Source organism: Eptatretus burgeri, chromosome 5, assembly GCF_056783735.1.
Source record: "Eptatretus burgeri isolate ZD-2024b chromosome 5, Ebu_testis_v1, whole genome shotgun sequence".
Classification (NCBI taxonomy): domain Eukaryota; kingdom Metazoa; phylum Chordata; class Myxini; order Myxiniformes; family Myxinidae; genus Eptatretus; species Eptatretus burgeri.
In genome coordinates this window covers 75,675,475-75,698,636 of record NC_140965.1, presented here as the reverse complement: position 1 = coordinate 75,698,636, position 23,162 = coordinate 75,675,475, and the positions used below count along the sequence as shown (strand labels likewise).

The window sequence follows — 23,162 nt, the reverse complement described above, 5'->3', positions numbered from 1 at the left end:
GGTTCCCTTAATTGCCAATTCGTGACCACTACGACACAATTTCACCAGACACCAGGTTTTGTTTTTTCTGGAAATCACCCCTGGAGACAAGGCATAAAGCCACTCCAGGTAAGGGAATATGAAATTTAATTTCTGCAGGTAAGAGGTGGTGCATTCAATCAGCAAGCAATGATGGTCACGGGGAGGGAATGTACAAGAAGCAGCAATGATAAATTATGCAACCAACCCTTACCCACTACTGATACGTGCCCACGAACCAACGATGAAAGCGAGCCTTAATTATTATATATGCCTTAAGGCTCGAGCAATCTCACCAATGTAGAGAAGACAGAGGAAATTCACAAGACAAAGGAATACTGAGAAAAACCCCGCAGAGTCTTGCAGCAGTTCATTGGTAGTTCCGCCTGCACAGCAGAGAGAATGTCCCGTTACCTTGTCCCATGTGTTCTGGTGCTCGGAGAGGAGAGGAGATGGTTTTGGCACAGCAGTATGAACAAATCACACAGCACTCTCCAGGCCTGATTTCAGAAACTCTTGGGCTTCCGCCATCACTCCACCCTTTTTGCCCTCTGCCCCGTGTGTCATCAATGACGTGCGGACAGATTACAGAGGTAAGAAGATTTATATCGGCTCACAGGAATGGGGATTCTTCTTAAGATACAGACATGAGGAGGAGTCGACATCATCTATCACATACAACAATGCATATGTGACATCATAATTAATGACTTTACACATGCTTTTACATTCATTAAGGAGCTAATAAACAAGCAATGTTCACCTTGAGGAGTTACTTCCTCAATATTGTTACGGATTTCTGAATCCGGTCTGATGAATGCATCCACACATCCAGGTCCTCAGACAGTTATTTCCTTAAATGCATGTCCAGATTAGCCCCATCCCCATGTCTAATGGGATCTTAAATGTGATGCGTTGAGAAGGGTAAAGGATAGATCCCCTCTCTTATGGGAAGCTTTTTTCTTTACGACAGACACGTTTACACACATTTCTTTAACGAGCTCTGAAGCCCGCCCCCCTCCCCCCCATTCTTCCTCAGCGGCAATCTTTCGTGAGCTCTGACGCCCGACTTTTTTGAGAGCGCACGGGTCGTCATGGTAACTGTGCCCCAGTGGGGCGGGGTGAGCTTGGGGCAGACGGCACCCCATGGAGACGGCCCGGGGAGAAAAGCGTGAGGGGAGAAAAGCGCGAGGGGAGAAAAGCGCGAGGGGAGAAAAGCGCGAGGGGAGAAAAGCGCGAGGGGAGAAAAGCGCGAGGGGAGAAAAGCGCGAGGGGAGAAAAGCGCGAGGGGAGAAAAGCGCGAGGAGAGAAAAGCGCGAGGAGAGAAAAGCGCGAGGAGAGAAAAGCGCGAGGAGAGAAAAGCGCGAGGAGAGAAAAGCGCGAGGAGAGAAAAGCGCGAGGGGAGAAAAGCGTGAGGGGAGAAAAGCGTGAGGGGAGAAAAGCGTGAGGGGAGAAAAGCGTGAGGAGAGAAGAGCGTGATGAGAGAAAAGCGTGAGGAGAGAAAAGCGTGAGGAGAGAAAAGCGTGAGGAGAGAAAAGCGTGAGGAGAGAAAAGCGTGAGGAGAGAAAAGCGTGAGGAGAGAAAAGCGTGAGGAGAGAAAAGCGAAAGAGGAAAAAGAAAAAGCAAAGGGTGAGAGAAGCGAGCAAGAAGCGGGTGTCTGACCAGCGCCGACGAAACAATTCGTCCTTCCCAGTGATTCGGCAAGCGAGCGTGTGGTGCGCATGTGGGTGTGAGCAGCGCCGCCAACAAGTGAGGCACGGGTCGGTCACCAACAACACCAGGGTCTAAACCCGCAACGGACAATCTCGGTGCCCTCCAAACTTCGACTGGCATTCAAGACTGCCACGCGAGAGAGTGCACGGCAATACTGGGTGCTGGCGACGGACGTGACACGCACGCTCGCATTTCAGGACGTTTTCGCTTCACGGATGACTTTCTGGTGAGCGAGACTATTCTTCCTCCCACCCCCCCCCCCTCCCCTCCCCCTGAATGATCTGTTGGGTACCCTTGTCTGTGTTTAGCTGTAAGTAAGTCAACCCCCGATAAGCATCTGCTCTTTGTCTCTTTCCTGGCATTTTGATTGATTTTGCTTTGAAATTCATTTTTTATTACCTCAGCAAATAAAAAGTTCTTTAAATTTATTTATTTATTTTATTATTAATAAATTATTTGTCGATTTCCAACCTGTCCGTGTTTGTCCTTTCCTCCCATTGGTCTAGCATTGTCCAAACCGAGATAGACTGGGAGGAAATTACCACAGATTTGACCAAAAATCGGCGACACGCACCAGCGGTTAAAACGCTCGGCCACCCTAATTAAAATCTAATCGAGATAACATTGGTGCTTTGCCGAGGGAGCGCTCCCTGCTCAGGTAACCACGTGACCTCTCGTTAAACGGAATAATTAGACGGTGGACACTGGAACTTGTGGTTGACGTTTGTGGTTCTAAAACAACCCACCGTACCGCAACGTTAATTGTGAGCGGTGGCCCCAGGTCCGGCTCTACCAAGGACAACAGGGGATTAATCCCCTTGAGTGACAAGCTGGTGTCTCGGTACCCGTGGCCGCAACAATATGTTGGTAAATCCATTTTATGCCATTCTGTTTAAACTTGCGGCTTGTGGGAGGGTGAGGAGGAAGTGACGAGTTGAGGTAAGAGGATTGGCCAAATAGCATCGACCATAATCAAATATATAGTTAGATTACTCGTCATTCTTTATCCTCATGCCTGTGTCTTTCTCCCATCTCTGATCCATATCTAATTTTTTTATTCATCCAATTTGTACTTTCATACTATCAATCACACTCCCCAAATGGCTGTTCCACCTGTTACCACAGAGTCTCAAACACAGGGTTTTACAACCATGGCAGGTCCACGTGTGTTACATCATACAACTGGGACATCGACAGCGCATGTGCAAGATCCGCGTAGGAATGGGCGAGAGGGCTGGCTATCTACAGCCGGATGATCGTGCCTCAAAAGAGATACAGCAGGGATGTCCAACCAGCAACACAGAACTCTCATCTCTCTCTTACCGCTTGGATCATCAAAGCTCTTCTCTCGGAGCACCCAGAGATTGGCCAGAACCCCCATGACAGAGCAAACACACAGCCATCAGCGGATGAGTGGACAAACAAGGGCAAGACCAGATCAGGAGAGGAGTCTGAGAGCGTTCCTGCATCATGCTTCTTGGAGCTTCAGGAAGCACGCGCGCACGCACGCCGCACGCACGCACTCACGCACACACACGTTGCTGTGTATTTTTAACCATGGTTTCATCCTCCTGTGCAAGAAGATTCTCCCATTAAGCCAACCTCACACACTGAAACATCTGTGGAGTTAATTTAGTAAAACAACTGCAACGTGGTTGATTGTACACATGTGCACAATTTTGCCTCCGCTTGGTGTATTGGGAGATAATTCTTCAGCATTCTCACGTTGCCTGTTGGGGAGACGGTGTTTATTATAATGTCGTATGTATATATATATATATATATATATATATATATATATATATATATATATATATATATATATATATATATATATATATATATATATATATATATATATATATATATATATATATATATATATATATATATATATATATATATATATATATATATATATATATATATATATATATATATATATATATATATATATATATATATATATATATATATATATATATATATATATATATATATATATATATATATTTCTTACCAATGACTGACCCGTTTAAATGTCTTGTACTTTGAGTTTGCAAGAAAGCTGAAATTTTGCCTCCTGATGTAACTTAATGTCAATATTCCAGGAAAGAAAATATACCATCAGAGATGGGGAATCCCCCACCATTGAATGAAAAAGGTCATACATATTCCAGATAATAAGGGAGGTGAATTGGAAACAAGACACCATTTGGTCATCATCTCAAAAAAGTTCCCCAGGGGTGAGGAACGTAGTAACCAAAAATAATTGAAATCAGATAAGCGGTTTTCCATTTATTACAAAAAACTTTTTTTTTTCAAGGATCCCATATTGGTCTTGCAGCCGGCCACGCCCAAAATCAATAGGATTCTTCCTTTTCAGGTGGTACATGTGTGACCCAAATTTCAAATCGATATGGCGAACAGTTTATGAGTTATCGCACTCACAGCTATAAATGTTGACGCCCAGCCAGCCGGACGGACGGACGGACGACCCGGGTGACAAAAACATCCCCCTTCCGCCACGTGGCGGGGGATAAAAAAAACCATAAAATAAATGAAATAACAAAACCATCCATAAACAAACATCAGGTGGTGTTGCCTCACTCTGCTCATGACAGGTCACGTGACCCAAGACAATGGGACGTCACATGTTTTTGCATGACATGATCAACGGGATGTCATGTGTTCTTGCCGACGTAGCGCAATGCATTGACCAATTCGCGGGTTGAGAGACATAATGTTGTAACTGCATTTTTGGCGAAACCGAATAACATGGCTCTCATGTCTAACAAAACACCATTTCACGGGTTGAGAGACATAATGTTGTAACTGAAAATTTCCCATTTCCTGCAAATCGCGAATGAAAGATAAATGGTGTTTTGTTAGACATGAGAGTCATTCCATTCAACATCGCCAAAAATGCAGTTATGACATTATGTCTCTCAACCCGTGAATTAGACTTCAGCTTTCAGTAGCTCCCAGCCATAGCATCATATCATCTGCAACATTTAGAAAAAAACTAACCAAACCCACACTCTGCGCGAAGTTTCGAAAGTGAGGGTTCGTTAGGACGTCAATATATCCAGTGTACACAATGTGATTTTTCGAATTTCTTTATATACAATGTTTTTTGTTACATTTTTTGTGTCAAATTGACCTTCTGAGGTAGTCAGTATGTGCAGAAGAGGGTTTTACATTGCAGACTCTGTTTTCTCGGAGTGGCATTACACCTCTCAGCGGTGACGGTCTGTCGACGACAGACGTAATGACGTCAGCGAATAACCGATGATGTCATGACGTCATTACGCCTCTCAGCGGTGACGTCACACGTCGCCACGCAAACGAATGTAAAAATTAGAAAATCGCCCAAAATTCCCAAACCTGTCCGTCTGGCGCAATCTCACATAGCCAATGCTGTTCATTAGACCACAGAGCACCCGCATGCCGAAAGTGGCGACAATCCGTCCGGCAGTTTCGGAGAGGAAACGTCAAATTATGCACAGACGTTAACAGAAATAATATATCGGATAGTTGTAGCTTATTATGTACTTTGAAGCCCCAAAAGGTATTACAAAAGGTCAATGTAATAGCCTCAGCCTGATCTGTGTTTTTCTTAAGTATTTAGCAAACCTTCAGAAGCAATAAAATAGTGCCATTCTGAGTACATTGTTGTAAAAACTTTTAATGACAAAGTCTCCATTTCTGAATTACATTCATGTATACCAAGTGTGTGTGTGTGTGTGTGTGTGTGTGTGTGTGTGTGTGTGTGTGTGTGTGTGTGTGTGTGTGTGTGTGTGTGTGTGTGTGTGTGTGTGTGTGTGTGTGTGTGTGTGTGCGTAGTTAGAATCTATGCTTGCTTAAATTGCAGATCTGCATTATCCGTGAATAAAGAAATAAAAACGCAAAGTTATTGTGACTTGCTCTGAAGCTGAAATGGCTTTACCGACAGCCGCCTTTCTCTTGGCATGCCTTTGATGGCATATCAGCATGATTGTGAAACCAACAGTACTCAGAGCTTACACCGTTCTCATCCTCTGCATTGCCATTTTGTTTAACGAAACAGTGTCGTCTTCAGTCACGTAGTGTGAGGCAGTCTTGTTTTGTCACATCAGTGTAAGATTGGCGAGTGTTTGGCGGCCTTAATAGTTGAGAATATGTGTAATGATAATTCAGACACTCAGATAGAGCCTGACAGAATTATTTGGAAGTTTATCATTTGGGAAAGTGAGGGGGGCACAGAGAAGAGAACATTGCAGTGAAACATGGCTGAGACAATTAATTTGTTTGCTGTAGAAATAAGGAAAGGCAGGACATCTAGATTAATAACTTCCAGTTGTTTGCTCTATGATGCATCATCATAAAAACAATAAAATCAATGAGGCTTGGAATTTTGGAAAAGGCAACATTAGCTGGTGTATCATGTCCATTATAACATCACCAGAAATGACATACCAGTCAGAGCAAGAATCACACAAGTCAACAGGAAGGTCTTCAGGACAGTCTTGGCAATGCCAGCGAACACCCTGGATGGGGTCACTTCCACAGTTATCACACTAGTGGAGTAGAGGAGACAGCAGATGAAATGCACATAAGGCTGCACAAATCAGTTCAAACATTAGTGAATCATAAGGGACATTTGAAATAAAAAAAGATTGGGAAGAGGAGAGATGGGTGGGGCATTAAAATAAAGGAAGAGATTTATCACAGTGAGAATGCCATGGCATGGCTCACGCACACCACACTTTTATAACTATATAAACTTGTATGTTGGCAAGTTTGGTGAAGACTTTGCAAAACTTTTTGAATATGTTAAAGCAAGATTGTTTCAGAAATTGGTTAAAATACATATTTTGGGCTACGTTATCTGAAGTTGACAGCCAGAAAGCCAAGTGCAGTTCCCATGAAGAGTGGATGCAAGTGGCCATTTGTCTCTCCGATGACTTTTTATTTTAAATTCCGATGAGTTTTGCCAATTTTTATTACCTCCACCACTCAAGGTGGAAGGAGGTTATGTTTTCACCCCTGTCTGTCTGTTTGTTTGTGTGCAGGATATCTCAAAAAGTTGTGGATGGATCTCGATGAAATTTGGTGGACAGGTTGGGTGTGTGACAAGACTTTCCTGCTGCATTAGATTCGATTCGATTTTGGTGAAGATCTGGATCTGGTTACCATATTTTTAAAGTGGTTCTTCACCTTTGAGAGATAGTGCTAAACCGATATATAGCACGATATCTAAAGTAGTTGTGGACAGCCTTGGATGAAACTTGGTGGACAGGTTTGGTGTGTGACGAGGACAGATTGGTTCGATTTTGGTGAAGATCCGAATCTGGATCCGGGTACAAGCATTATTTAATTTTAAAAGTGATTCTTCACCATTGAGAGATAGGGCCAAAAATAATATATGGCCTGGTATTTCAAAAATGTATTGGGTCCAATATATTCTCATGCATCAGGCGTTGCGTGGCAGAGGTATGTGTTCTACCGAGTGCCCTTCTTGTTTTAACTGTGGCATTTCCAAGCCTGGTGTTGGCTTAACGGTTAAGGTGGTTGGCTGAAGATCTTAGGATCCTGGGTTTGAGCCTCTTCTGTGCCGATGAAATAACACCAAGTGGGTTGACTCCCCTGTCATCCTTCCAAAGTTGGCAATATGAGTACCACTTGTTGGGTAATAAGCCATTTGAATATCCTGTAGAGTGGTGACCCATCCAGGACTGTACTCCTTAGCCAAATTAGACTGCCTCCGCAGCCCTATTCGCCTCATGGCATGTAAGGAATGGGTATAGAATTTCAATTCTTATTGCACTTTTAATTGAATGAAGCAACATTCTAAAAAGTTTTTTTTATTTTGAATGCATGAATTGTATTTAAAAAAAACAAATTGTTGATTAACTTACACTCCCAAAATTTCCTTTTTGCCGCTGTCACGCTCTACAAAAGTTAAGGCCTATGAAAGACTAAATGATAAAGTGTGGCAGGTTACTAAGCTGATGAAGAGGGGGGAATGGGCAGCAGGCAAATAAAAATGCACATAATACCCATCACAGTATGTGAAGTAAATTCAAAGGCAGGAAATAAGATGAGCGGTCAGTGACTGTCAAGAAGTTGAGAAATAGATATGGAAAATACCATGAGGTGTCGATTGGCAAGTCTTGACGGACTGAAGGGAAGGCAGTAGACTACAGACATCGAGTCAGTTCCACAGATGAAAGAAAGGTTGGAAGAAGCAACAGAGGTGAGCCTCACAATGGGAGATGCCAATGATATTCAGAGTTTGGACTCGACAGCATCCAGGAGAGACAGATCTGAAGCAGGGTGCACCAGACCACAAAGGAGAGCCGTACTCCATAAAGCTGCTGATGGAGGGTTTTTAAGCCATGAGACGTTTGAACTTACCAAGGAAGGACTTTACACAACAGAGGATACCCATTGTGCGGCGAGCTTTGGAGACCATCTTGGTAATATCGTCTGTCTAGGAGAGATCGTGGCTAATGATAAGTAAGGTGCAGAATTTTGAGGAACTGAATTTCCAGGGGCTGATCACAGAACTATATAGCTGGTGCATCATGTCAGTGACTGGATAGTTGAAAAGAGAGAAGATAAAGGAGACATTTATATGGAAAAACAAGATTTGAGAAAATGCACACTGATGCCAACTGGGCCGATTGTTGAGGCAGTGTTGAGATTCGCCAGATATTTCTTGACCTCTGCAGGTGAAAAGCTCAGTGTCCATGAGGTAGTAAGAATGGGGATGGGTTGGTTACAAGTGCGCTGAGGTGAAACGACAACTTTGTCTCATCATAAAAATGTCAAAAGCACGCAGTTTCTGGTAATAATTGGGACGAATGGAAAGTTCACACAACAATCAAATGTAACGAAATTCCACCAAGTTATTAAGGAGACAGGTTGGAGGTCCTTAAACCTTTATATTGGCATACTATTTTTTGTTTGTAATTCTTTGGCAAAACAAATGTTTCCTTCTTTGCCAAACTTTCAAAAGATAAGAAAACCTTGTGTGCATTCCTGAATCTATGATGATTCGTTATTATTGCTTGAAGAATACTGATGGACAAATAGCAAATGCAGCATAATGTTCTAATCTTGCCTTGCTTTAAGGATCCCCCCAGATTTTCTGATAAATATATTTTGAAACACATCAGGTCAAAGTGACATTTCACAGATGATGGGATTTTGTCAGAGAGGGAACGTGTTTAGCAAGCATCCCATTCCTGGCCTGGTGTTGGATCAATGGTTGAGGTGCATGGCTTAAAGCCGCTGTCACCCCTAAACGATTTAGCCAATGTATGCCGACGTATGAAAAATTTGTCTAAAACGCTGGCACACGTCAAATACGTTATGGGTAAGTTTTGTATACGTTAAGAGCACGCTAGCATACGTCGTAGTACGCCGAGCTTGTCGACAAATTTTAACATGCTCAAAATTTTTTGACGTATGTCAGCGTATGACTCACATGTTACACGATCGTTGACACACGTTACTTGTAAGTTACTCATAAGTCAAAACACGTCGAGGTAATGTTTAGCGTCAGTGTTCCAGACTCCATGGTTTTTTTTTTTGTTTGTTTTTTTTTGTTTTTCTTCGGTATTGATGGTGATGTCGACACTGCGATTTCTAGTGCGGTTATAATATAATATAATTAATAGGCTGTCGTTCAGCGATTTAAATCATAACCGCACTAGAAATCGAAGTGTCAACATCACCGTCATGCCGAAGAAAAAGATAATAATAATAATAATTAAAAAAAATCCATGGAGTCTGGAACACTGACGGGTTCCTCCTGTGAACCCCATTTTTATATACCAATTCCCCTAAACGCTGCCAATACGCCATTATACAGTAGCTGTAAGTTAGAAACACGTTCAGTAATTTCTGTGGTCGTCTGAAATACATCAATATGCGTTGGAGATACTTAACACATAGGTTCAAAGAACGTTACTCAGAGGTTCAAAGCATGTTACTCATAAGTTAGAAATAAGTTTCGGGTATGCTAAACATTACCTTGACGTGTTTCGACTTATGAGTAACTTACAAGTAACATGTGTCAACGATCGCGTAATGTGTGAGTCATACGCTGACATACATCAAAAAAATTTGAGCACGTTAAAATTTGTCGACAAGCTTGGCATACTACGACGTATGCCAGCGTGCTTCAGCGTGCTCTTAATGTATACAAAACCTACCCATAATGTATTCGACGTGTGCCAGCGTATTCGCCAAATTTTCATACGTCGGCATACGCTGGCTAAAACGTCAAGGTGTGACAGGGCCTTGACACTTCGATGTCTATTGCGGTTATGATTTGAATCGTCGAGCGGCAGCCTTTTAATAGGCGACACCACGTGATTGTCGGCGATACGCTGCCGCGTGCTATGCATATGTTAGACTATCGTTGGGCATAGGCTGTGAACGCCAACAACACGCTAAGCATTCGTTGGTATAAGTTATCTATATGTTATCGAAACGTTCTGTGTACGTTACTAATACGTTATGCATATGTCCAACTCGTTATGAATATGCCAAAAACTGAAAAAAAAACATCAATAGTTCAGCGTACGCCAGCATTTTACATACATTTTGATATATTGCCATACGCTGGCTAAAACATCAAGGTGTGACAGCGACTTAAGATCCGAGGGTTGTAAGGTCAAGCCCCCATTTTTCGTTGAATTAACACCAGGTAGGGTTGACTCAGCCTGTCATCCTTCGTAGGTTGGCAAAATGAGTACCATCCATCCATCCATTGGGACCATACTACACTCTGTGCAGAGCGGTGGTGCTGCCTAAGCAATCTCCTTGGCTATTGGGCACAATCCTGGATGGCTTGCCACTCCGATAAAGGATACCAGCAAGTTGGTACTCATTTTGCCGACCTCAGAAGGATGACAGGCAGAGTCAACCCCACCTGGTATTAATTCAACAGCCAAGTGAGATTTGAACTGAGCATCTTAGGATCCCAAGCCCACCACCCTAACCATTAAGCCAACACCAGGCATAAAATGAGTACCAGCATGCTGGTAATAGGGACATTGTATCAGTGGCACAGCCATGCCACCAAAAAATGATGCAGCCAAGCAGCCACAGATTGCATATGAACAAATAAAAAAAAAATCCATTCCCAAATCATGTCCCTCAAATGGTTTTTAATCTGGTTCACATGGTTTGGGGACAAAAAAAAATCCCCTTTGTTTTGTTGCTGCTTATTTGACATAAACAATTGAATGCGTTGAATTCAGATATGTTGTCCAATTATTGTCCCAGTTATCCCAAATTCTCCCCCCTCCCCTCACCACCCCGACCCAAATGTGTTTGCCCTTTGCCATGATTGGCTCATCAGGTGAATCAACAAAGTTATGCAAGTCACACAAAGGCTATGATTGTCTGCTCAATGAAGTGTCACTTGACTTAGAAAATCAAATACATTGGTTAATGCTTGAATTGTCGACATACTGATGTAGTCAAAATGAGAAGATATTTGAGCTACTGTACCACAAAGCCCTAGCCTTTTCTGATGCACCAGGAAGCCAAGCCAAGTTTTGAGGCCCTAATGCTGTATTTCAAAGCCATGCTTTGGCTTCAGAATATGCACTAATAAAATTGTTAAAGAATAGCTTATACATACTAGAAAGTATAATTTGACACAAATGTGTCGATGGGCATGTCTCCACCCACAAGTTTTACCTCAATTGAAGGTCACATGAAAAACTTAAAGGTCCCTTGAGAGTGTGTGTGAGAGAGACAGAAAAGACAGATAAGATAATCAGATGCTTCTAACTTGAATTATGCTCGACAAGATGATTGTTAAAAAGGGGCACATGACCTTTGACCTGTTCAATGTAAAAATGAATCAGTTCCACTTTGTATTACAAACCATACATGTCAAGTACGGTTAAAATATCTCGAGTGGTCCATAGGTTATTGCAGTACCACATTTTCGATTAAAGGGCACTTGACCTTAGCCCTTTTGAACCCAAAATTTAATCGATTCATCGTCATATTGCAGTCCATAGTTATGCCAACTTGAGTCAAAATTCCTTTAGTGGCTCACAAGTTATCATGGTAACGAAAATCTGCTACTTTCAGATGAAGGTCACATGACCTTTGACCCCAAAATCTAATCAGTTAATCTTTGCATCATAATACGCCTGTGTACCAAGTTTGGTTAAAAAATAATAATAACTAGAACTGCCACTTTATAACTGCTGGCAGTGATGACCGGGTACCCACACATCCGCCTTTGATACAACATGGGACTTTCTGCAGATGACAGTCACAAAGTTTCGCTTTTATCGGGTAAGTGGTTCCAGAGAAAGCAATATTTAATATTGTTCTTGAATCAAACAAGGCTGCCAAACCATGTGACCTATCAATTAGAAATTCACAAACTTATATTCCCTACTCATGGGCAATACGTTTGTGAAGTTTCCCCTTGATCTGATGAGCCGTTCTGGAGAAGATGTTTGAAGGTTTAGGGTAAATTGAAGATGGCCGCCAAATCGTATGACCGATCAATATGAAATTAACAAACTCGATAAAGGACCTCATGTAAATGTGTGTGTAAAGTTTCGCCTCAATCTGTTCAGCCGTTCTGGAGAAGAAGATGTTTGAATGTTTCCGGTAAATTCAAGATTGCCGCCAAACCGTATGATTGATCAATAAGAAATTAACAAACTTGATAAAGGACCTCATGGGGAATGTGTGTAAAGTTTTGCCTCGATCTGTTTAGCCGTTCTGGAGAAGATTTTTTTTTTTAAATTCCCAAAACAAGATGGTGCCGAACCAAGTGACCTATGACGTCATAATATATTTTTTCTACGGTGAATTGTTGTGCAGATGAGGCTCAAGAAATTTAAGATTTTTCCGATACAGCGTTGTACCTAACGAATTTTGACCGGCACACCTCTTGACCGATGACCTCACGAAAAATCACCCGTTTCCATTGAGGAGCTTATTCAAATTTATGAATCGAAAACATTTTTACCCCAGAAAGTTTCAGAGATACAGAGGTCCAAAGTTTTTCGGTTTTTTCAAGATGGCGCCCGTACCACGTGACCTATGACGTCACAATTACCACTTAAGTTTGCTATCAAAAAAGATACATACTATGGTGGAAATTTCGTGTCGATCGGACTTACCGTCCCTGAGAAAATGATTTTTAAAGCGAAAGAACCCGCAAAATTGCCGGCGGAAAAATATAAATAATAAAAAATTTAAAAAAAGGAAATAAACAAGAAAAACAATAGGGTTCCCTCTCAGAATGACAGGGTAACCTAATAAAAAAAAAATCCCTTTAGCGGTTCACAAGTTATCGCCGTAACAAAATCATCATGCATGGACAGACGGACTACCCGAAAACATAATGCCTCTGACAGCAGAGGTAGAAAGATGAAAAATATTCTCTAATATTTATTTTAAGAAATCCAAGAGGTGTGATTAGTTAACAGAGTCGGAGCTCCTTTACAAATTTTAAGGGGTTAAATTTTTTGGCAAACCTGCTTACCTTGTAACCAATGTGTTGCATCAAAGCACTGCCAGCCTGAATCAGCTGCATATGATGTCTGCGTAGCCTCTTCAGGTGCATTAGCTCTTGGTACTCATGCGTGACATGCAGTGAGCATGGGATATCATCTTCATCCTGACAGGGTTTACAGAAAAAAAAAACAGACTAAATTGTGAGGGAATCATCCCCTATAAACCATGCCCAGTCTACCCCCTACACATCTTATTTTAATCTCACCCGTGTCATCATATCTGAGATAAAGTATCAAAAATCATAATGAAAAAAAGACTGTGTATGCCTTTCCAGTGTACGATATTTATTGTTAACATGTTGGTTGCAATACCTGTTGCTTCAAAGCGTTGCACAATGAGGCAGTCCAATTGTCACTCCTACCCAGCATCATGTTGACCTCCTACAGCCTTGGTCTCTTACACGCTTCCTTACTTCCAGTTCACCATTTCCAATTTTCAATGAAAAGAGCTCTTGCCTCACTTTTGTTCCTAATTGGTTAATTATCCATTTACATAGTATTAGGTTTAGCAGCACCATCATTTCTGAAGCACTCAAACTCGCTCTGTCATAGTAAAATTACACAGACTTCCGGAGCATTTCAACATCGACAGCCAATGTGTACAAACGTTATTACCTCGGCCAGCGAAGGTGGGCGGAGGTTATCTTTTCACCCCTGTCTGTCTGTGAAGAGCACATCTCAAAAAGTTATGGACTGATTTGGACGAAGCCTGGTGGACAGGTTAGGTTGGTTGTATGACAGGACAAATCGACTTGATTTTGGTGAAGATCCGAATCCAGATGCAGATATGAGAATTATTTAATTTCCTTAATGATTCTTCACCATTGAGAGATGAGGCCAAAAACTACATATATATATATATATATATATATATATATATATATATATATATATATATATATATATATATATATATATATATATATATATATATATAGCACAATATCTCAAGAGGTTGTGGATGGATTCAGACAAAACTTGGTGGATGAGTTGTGTCGGTGACAAGAACAAGATGATTAGATTTTGGAGGTTTGGATCCAGATCTGGCCTATCAGTGGAATACAAAACGTAAGCTGTTCAGCCTGGCAGAGGTACGCGCTTTACCGAGCAAGTTCTAGTTGTTGTTTGTTTCAGTACGAGTGATTAATGACTGGTTATCCAATCACTGATACTCGATGCAACTGGACAGCATTATGAACGGGGCAACACAACTTTTAAGTCCAATGACCCCGATGCATAACCAATTTAGGAAAACTGTTGGTCTCCATATTATTATTTACCATTATTTCCTACCAGGTAGCAGCAGCAGTATCAGAATTGATGTGTCCACCAGAAACCGTTCTCTTAATCACAGTCCTGACTCACTCATTATATAATGCAATTTGGCATTGCAAGTGAATTGTACCATACAGTGCTGAATCCCATTCGAATGTCAGATAGTTGGTGACATAAGTGTAACGCTCATGATGCTTAAAATTGTCAATTATGGTCGGGTTTCTCTTGTACTAATGTGGTAGAAAGGTGTTGAAGAAATTTAAAGCAAGATTTGCCAATTGATTTACCCATCTAAGTACAAAGCTAATGATGCTGGGACCCGAGGTTCAAATCCCATGGTAATGGTGTTAAGATTTTAAAATGTTCTACTGATGTCTGTTTCCTTACAATAAAAGTACACTGTCTACTCCAGCATGTAAAACTACAAGCTCCACCATGAGTGCACTTGTGATGTGAAGAAGACATCAGGAATGACCCAACATCAAATCTGGATTGCCATGTCAGGCCCAATTTGCATTGAGGTGGTGGGATCATAGCTTATTACCACACATAGGCACATGGACAAAGATGAACGCATGCAATCAAAGGCTCGCATCCAAATGCACACGGATCTCTCCAAAGACAACTGAAAAAGACACTGTAGTGTACAAGCAGCCTTGGGCACATTTCTGCCTTCATACATCATGAAAAGACAAAATCAGCTTAAACTGGAGAGTATACAGAGTAACAAGCATACTGTTTGGCACAATGTAACATTTACGGTGTGAGAAAGCAAACTGAAGTAGAGTTAGATTTGCAATAAACCACATGGTAAAACACTTATACAAAAACGAACTACAGTACAGTGAAGTGGATGGCGTGCCGTTGCACATCCCCACCCTTCTCACCATAAGCAAAGTTGAAAGATTGCAAAACGTTCCACCAGGAATGACCCAACATCAAATTTTGAGTTAAAAAAGAAAATCTTACTTTGGCCCCCATGTTGTTTTGAATGTCTTCTGCCCCTCTAACCTGATATCAATTTCCTTTCTCTGCTGCCTGCCCCACATTACCTCAATAGTATCCATACTCACCTTCAATCCATATATACAGAAATCCACCCTCCTCTCCCTCAATATCAACTACATCTCCCACAACAGCCAGATAGTTGGAATACAACATCCTCCACAGAATTCCTTTCATTTGTGCCCTCCTGCTTACCAGTTCCATCACCATCACAAACATGAGTGGGGTGAGAGAGCTTCCCTGCCTCAAACCGAAGTTCACGTTGAATTTCGCTGACATCCTACGACCAACCAAAACTCTTCTCTTCGTTCCCTTGCAGTTCCCTTCGTTCCCTTCCATAAACTTAACCTTTGCTTCCATAATTCCCATACACCTCAATGTGGCCTTCACCATCTCTCTCGGGAGTCATAAAACTTCTCAATATCCAAAAATGCCAATGCCATTTCACGTTGAATCTCCAAACTATTTTCAACCAAATTTCTCAGAGTGAAAATTGCATCTGTACTCCCACTACCCTTGTTCTTGTTCTCTCTCTCTCATTCCTCATCCTCCCAGTCTCTCATTCCTCATCCTCCCATCCAGAATCCTCTCCAGTACCTTCATGATATGACTTAGAAGAATAATGCCTCTGTACTTCCCCAGGTCTTCTACATTGCCCTGTCTCTTCCATGTTAGCACAATTAGCCCTGTCCTTCAATCCTCCAGAATCGAACCCTCTCTCAAATGTATATTCAACAGCCTCATCATCCTCCAGCTTCTCCCACTGCAATTAGCATCTCCGTACATACCTCATCAATGCTTGGCACTCTTCCCTTCTTCATCCTCTTTAACGCCGTTTGCACTTCCTCCTCCATGATCTTCACCAAATCCACTTCCCCTTGACATAACACACTTGCTCCAACTTGCCATTGTTTCCTCCCTGGTTCAACAGCTCCTTAAAATAGCTTTCCCATCCATTCAATACTGCTCCCCTCTCTGTGTCACTCGCTTCCCATTGCATTCCTTAAACATCATCCCCCCCATTAAGCTTGGTGTTGGCTTAGCGGTGAGGGTGGCTGGCTTGGGATCCTAACGTCCCGAGTTTGAGTCCCATCGACAGCTGAATTAACACCAGGTGGGGTTGACTCAGCCTGTCATCCTTCCAAGGTCGGCAAAATGAGCAACAGTGTACTGGTAATAGGGGCACTGCATCAGCAGCATAGCCTCACCCCCAACCAATGATGCAGCCAACAGCCTCAAGGCTGCACATGCGAGTGTGTGTATGTGTATGTGTATGTGTATGTGTATGTGTATGTGTATGTGTATGTGTATGTGTATGTGTATGTGTATGTGTATGTGTATGTGTATGTGTATGTGTATGTGTATGTGTATGTGTATGTGTATGTGTATGTGTATGTGTATGTGTATGTGTATGTGTATGTGTATGTGTATGTGTGTGTGTGTGTGTGTATCCCCCTCCCCATTCACATCCTTACCATCATCATCCCTGTCACAAGCCAATTTATGGATAATCTTCTTTCCACCATCCTCTTCTAACTTGCTGCACACATCCATTTCCATATCGTTCTTTGCTTCGGTCTCCTTGCTGCTTTGATACTGTCTACTGTATATTAATAGTCTGCATTGATAAATTGATAGTCGATGTCTAATTGATTGTCTATGTCCTTTTGATAAATTAATAGTCTACACTGATAAAAGGGAGCACACATGTTTATATTCCAAGCTTGTCTCATATTTATTCATATGTCGAAATACAACAAGCTTCATCCCAAATATGTTTGTTGAACTCGTTTTTGTAACCCTCACCGAGATATCATTCTCATTAGTTAGGTCATCAAAGTGGTTGCCAAGCAGACTTGACTGAGAGTCCTCTTCATCCATGAAGACAGGTGGAAGGTGGGAACTCATAAAGGTAGATGGTCGGAAGAGAAGCCTGTTGAGTGGATGTTGTCGCTTGCTTGGAGCCTGCTGTTCGCAAAAATGAGAATATCGCATGATCAGTTATATGGACATCTGCAATTTCAGCAGGTGTCAGTTGGGAGAGTACCTAGTTAAATGATTTTTTTTAATTATGCAGGATAAACAAGATGTGAAAAAGCACCAAATAAAACGCATGGATAAAAATGGACAGGTGCAACAGTATGAATTCATTAATATGGTACAGGTACATGAAACACAGGTTCGTTTGGAAACCACTCCCTCCCTCATTGGCACTTGCTTGAGTTTGACTGGATTGAAGCACATGTCACAACATTTTCGATTTCTTTTCTGTTTATGGAGATTGATGGATATAGGTATTGTGAAACATTTATGTTGAATTCAGTGGAACAGCATAGGTAACAAAACTAAAATCAGGATCTGTGCTTGCTGTGTCAACCGACTTCCAGTTGTATAAGCACTTTCCACTCTGTTAGCAGAGGTAACGATCTACTAAGTCACAGCAACATTAAGCATTCAATAAAACATGGGCTTTCAGTATGAGGATACGCTGAGATCATCGCTCATCAAATTTCAAGTTGTAGTTTTCTTTTTGTGATAGATTATCAAAAAGATTTTTTAATTCAGCAATGATATTGTGCCACACTCGACAGGTCACCATGAATGCGGCCAATTTCACAAAGTGCAAACATTGTTTCTCAACAATCGATTTACTACCTTTGTCTGGAGCTTTCTACATGTCATGATATTTACAGATAGTGACATACAACTTTGCTTCGGTGTCTGGTCATAAGCCTTTGAGCAAATTGTAAAAGGCCCTGGAAACCTTAGTCCTCAGAATATCCCTCAAATTCCTGGTTAGAGTTTTCTTTTTATGATTGATTAATTCACTGGTCTGCGTCATTTCAGAGGTCTAGGTTTTCTCAATGGCCCTCATATGCTTTTTGCATGCTGAATTTAGAAATGTATCTCATTTCACTCAATCAGGTCAAGTTTTTAATTTTTTTTAAATTTAATTCTATCTCAATTTTAAGGAAAAAAATAATCAACATCTTTGTTTTTTTTAATTAGCATTTTTAAAATTCAAAATCAGACTTGCATTGACAGAAAATGTACAAACTATATATAAAATGACGCACAAGTACCGTTAATGTGAAATTCAACATTAAAAAGATGAAGGAAAACAGCGACTGCTGGAGCGACTGAAGTTGGGTGTTGCCAGAAACAACGATTTATCTATATTTTCCGAAATTGAAATGAAAGAAATTGAGAAAGCACTTTCTTCCACATTAAGTGTACTTGTGTGTCATTATATGTATAGTTTGTACATTTTCTGTCAATGCGAGTCCGATTTTGAATTTAAAAAAGGCTAATTAAAAAAACAAAAATTTTGATTCTTTTTTTCCTTAAAATTCAGAAACTTGCCCTGATTGAGCTAAATTAGATACATTTCTGAATTCAGCATGCAAAAAACATAGTAGAAGAACCATTGAGAAAACGTAGACCTCTGAAAAAAATATTTCAAATGCAGCTCAGTGTTATCATTCGCTTTGGAAAGAAAAAAAAACCTGTTGTTCTTCAATCTTATTCTGCCCTCCAGGCTTCAAGATGGCTTTTCACCACCATCTCAACTAATCACCCATCTACAACCATGACCTTTTCTACCCACATAAACCCTCTTCAAGCCTCCCCTTATTTTATTCTGGGTTATTGTGACAACATAGCCTTAAAATTCACACAACCTCATGAATTATGGTGTGTGTGTGTGTGTGTGTGTGTGTGTGTGTGTGTGTGTGTGTGTGTGTGTGTGTGTGTGTGTGTGTGTGTGTGTGTGTGTGTGTGTGTGTGTGTGTGTGTGTGTGTGTGTGTGTGTGTGTGTGTGTGTGCGCGCAAGTGTACGCGCTGCTTCAAGTGAAGATCGAAAGCGAGGATATAAATGTATGCATTAGTCCAGTAAAGAAACGTAGGATATTTTATACGCTAAAAGTATAAATATGGGACATCCATGTTGATTACCCTCCCCATCATGTGCACGACAATTTAAACTTCCATTTTACTTTCACAGACTTCATTAGCCGACAAAAATAATGGCACTCTTCTTGAGCAACATGAAAAGACTACGCTGTATTTAACAAAACGAATTTTATAATAACCTATTAAAATGGAGAAAAATACTTCAAAGTGAATCGATTTTTATTAAGCACTATTTTTTGTTGGATGTATAATCTCAAAGAGCTTTACAAAGAAGAAAAAGCAACTGTAAAAAAAAGATTTTAAACTGTTGTGTTTGAGGCTGTGCAAATTTTAAAAGGCAGTGAATTCCAGGTCTTTCAATCCTGACAAATCTCACATTCTCACTATGTCTCTCCGAAAGGACTGTTTGGAACCCCCCCCCCCATCTATTTTCTCATCAATCCTCTGGAAGAAGTCCTTTCATTCAAGCTTCTGGGTCTCAAAATGTCATGATCTTTCCGAGGAAAGTGACATTTCCAACTGGCCTCCAAAGCCAATCACCGACTGGGAATCCTCCATCGTGCAAAGTCCTTCCTCAGCCCACCGGAGCTCCTGACCGCATACAAAGCTTTCCTCCGCAGCCTGATGGAGTACTGCTCTCCCCTCTAGGCTGGTGATCCTGCCTCTCACCTTTCTCGGCTTCACGCTGTGGAAACCAAGGCATTTAGGATCATTGGTATCTCCCATGGTGAGGCTGAGTCTTTGGGTCTCTCACTTTCTCACTGCACCCCCGCTCTGTCTGCGATATGAACAGCATGCAACCAGAAATGTATCAACCTGAACAGCATGCAAAAAAAAAATATACCCCCCATATTTCTGCAGGGCGCTCAAGGTCCTCAACAACCTCCTTCTGGTAAAACTGCCAAAATCAAAAATCGCTGCTCACCTTCTCTTTCATTCCTTTTTTCCCAACTTTGGAACAAACTCCCACACTCTCTTCAACCCCACTCTTCCCACCAGGTCTTCTAAACAGCTGTTCACCACCATCTCTTATCTTCCCCCATCCAAAACCATGATCTTTTCTATCCCCTTTAATCCACCCCAAACCCACATCCTTCAAATTCCCTGCTTTCATTCCTGAAAGTCCCTGTAGTGTCCATCTTGTTTACTCTGTGTACCTCCCCGTTGTGCGTTGTGTTTTAGCTCTCACACGAGCCTCGACAATGTTTACCAAAAAAAAATTAAAAATCCACAGTGAAGTGTAAAGGATGCCAACTAGAAGGGCACTCGGTAGAGCGTGTACCTCCACCACACAATGCCTGATCCAGAAGAACATATAAGGGCCAATAATTTTTTGAAATATCATGTTATATATCATTTTTGGCCTTCTCAATGGTGAAGAATCACTTAAAAAATTAAATAAAAATTCTCGCATCCGGATTCAGATCTTCACCAATATCGAATCAATTCTTCCTTGTCACACAAGTCCACAACTTCCGAATCAATCCACAACTTTTTGAGATATCGTGCTTTATATTGGTTTCGCCCTATCACTAACAACAGTCCATACTTGTGCCGTTTGGTTGAAATCCCTGCAGTGGTTCACAAGTCAACATGGTAACAAACCCCCCCCTGATAACTGACAACCTAAAAACAATACCTCCATCCTTTGGCTGCAGTGGCATAAAAAAGAAAATTAGGAAAATATCATCGTATCTACTTCTTCTTCTACTGCGAATACAACTACCATCCATCCATCCATTGGGACCATACTCTGTGCGGAGCGTTGGTGCTGCCGAAGCAGTCTCCTTGGCTATTGGGCACAATCCTGGACGGGTCGCCACTCCGGCACAGGATAATAGCAAGCTGGCACTCATTTTGCCGACCTTGGAAAGATGAAAGGCAGAATCAACCCCATCTGGTATTAAATCAACAGCCAAGGGGGATTTGAACTCAGGATCCCTGGATCCCAAGCTCACCATTCTAACCATTAAGCTAACACCAGGCATACACAACTTCCACTACTACTACGACTACTACTACCACTTCATATTTTTGCTTAACAGCACCAATTATTCCCACCGATAAAACATCATTAGATGTCCCCTTAAAAAAAAAACCTGCAGAAAAGAAGTTAAAACAGTCCGGTATGTTTTGAGGATAAACATTTATTTTGGCATTTAAATGATTCATATTCTATTTTTCCCTGCAGCCAACCTGGGATTCATTGAAATAAATTAAAGCATCAAAGGACAGGAAGAAACACCTGAGGACACAAACATCACCTCAACCTGATCAAGTGAAGATGGCTCACCTTTCGACTGTACAAGTAAGGGTTAGGTGCACGGCCTGGGATAGGCAGTCCTGCCTTGGCCAGTTTGATGAAGTACTTCTGGACACGGCTAGCAACCTGCAAGTCCCCGAAGACAAGCATGATTATTGCTCGTGCTGATGATACTGAGGAGAATGAATACATTGAAGACAACCAACTGGTAAGAAGAAAATGAAATAATGTTAGGAGAAGATTTATGATCATTTTATGCACTTACTGGCCTTACCGCTTCGTGCCTTCTCGGACCTCTGCCATTCCCAAGCCACCCAACATCACACGTACTGCTTAAGAAACCCTCACTTGCTCACCCTCCCAAAGTCCAGACTAGTTTCCCACCTGAATTCATTCATCGCCTCATTCGCTGGTTTGAGGAATCATCAAGGAATTTGTTGGATTTGAGGCTCAGGAGAGCCAGAAAACAACATCTTTCTAATCTCAAGTCTGAACTCTTAAACCTCTTTCCCTCCTCCAAATCCTGGTGGCGTCTAATCAAATCTGTTTCTGGTGTATGTTCCCCCTCCATCCCTCCCTTAACCTCAAATGACCGCACTGCTGACACCGCACGTGAAAAGGCTGAATGCCTAAACTCGGTGTTTGCATCGAAATCTTGTGGCCGAAATCCATCGCTTTCTGTCCCACCTTACCCAGTCACACCTGACTGTCCCTGGACTCTGTGTCCTTTTCTCCTGACAAGGTGGAGAGGTTGCTGTCAAACCTCGACTCAGATTCTGCAACCGGTCCAGACGGCATCAGCACACGTGGACTAAAAACCTGCTCCTCTGCTCTTGCTCACCCTCTCTCTGTTATATTCACCCTCTCATTTGCTCAAGGCCATCTGCCATCTGCTTGGAAATCAGCAAACATTACTATCCTGCATAAAAAGGTGCAAAAACAGATCCCTGCAACTACAGACCAATCAGCCTTCTGCCAATCATCAGCAAGGTTATGGAATCCATCATCGCTTCAAACATTAAATCCTTCCTCTTCGCCAATGGCTTGATTTCCAATCATCAATTTGGATTCAGACCAGATCACTCTACCCTGGATAAGCTGCTTCTGCTCTCCCAACAATGGATGGAGGTCTTCAATGCCGGACATGAAATCAGAGCCGTATCTCTAGACATATCACGTGCTTTTGACACAGTCTGGCACCCTGCCCTGCTCATCAAACTCTCTTCCTATGGTATCCAAGGCCATCTCCACTCATGACTCACAGACTTCCTCTCCTGTGGCAGCCAACATGTGGTCCTTAATGGAGTTCTTTCATCCCCTCTTCCTGTCCAGGCTGGAGTTCCTCAAGGCAGCGTTCTGGGCCCTGTTCTTTTTCTGGTTTTCATCAATGATCTCTCTGACTCTCTGGAAAATCCTCTATATCT

At 41.7% G+C, this 23,162-nt stretch overlaps 1 protein-coding gene across 4 annotated transcripts in view; it reads right to left on the bottom strand.

Moving 5' to 3' along the window:
• The window catches only part of ZZZ3 (zinc finger ZZ-type containing 3), a 142,957-nt gene that overhangs the window by 6,644 nt on the left and 113,151 nt on the right, over positions 1–23,162 (bottom strand). For 3 of the 4 annotated variants that reach the window (XM_085882459.1, XM_085882457.1, XM_085882458.1), the window contains exons 8-11: positions 21,769–21,864; positions 17,370–17,531; positions 13,253–13,387; positions 6,190–6,290 (exon numbers count right to left, since the gene is read on the bottom strand). In XM_085882459.1, the coding sequence (XP_085738585.1) occupies positions 6,190–6,290; positions 13,253–13,387; positions 17,370–17,531; positions 21,769–21,864 (494 nt within the window). The remainder of the gene's footprint in view (positions 1–6,189; positions 6,291–13,252; positions 13,388–17,369; positions 17,532–21,768; positions 21,865–23,162) is intronic. The other variant, XM_085882460.1, reaches the window with a different exon arrangement.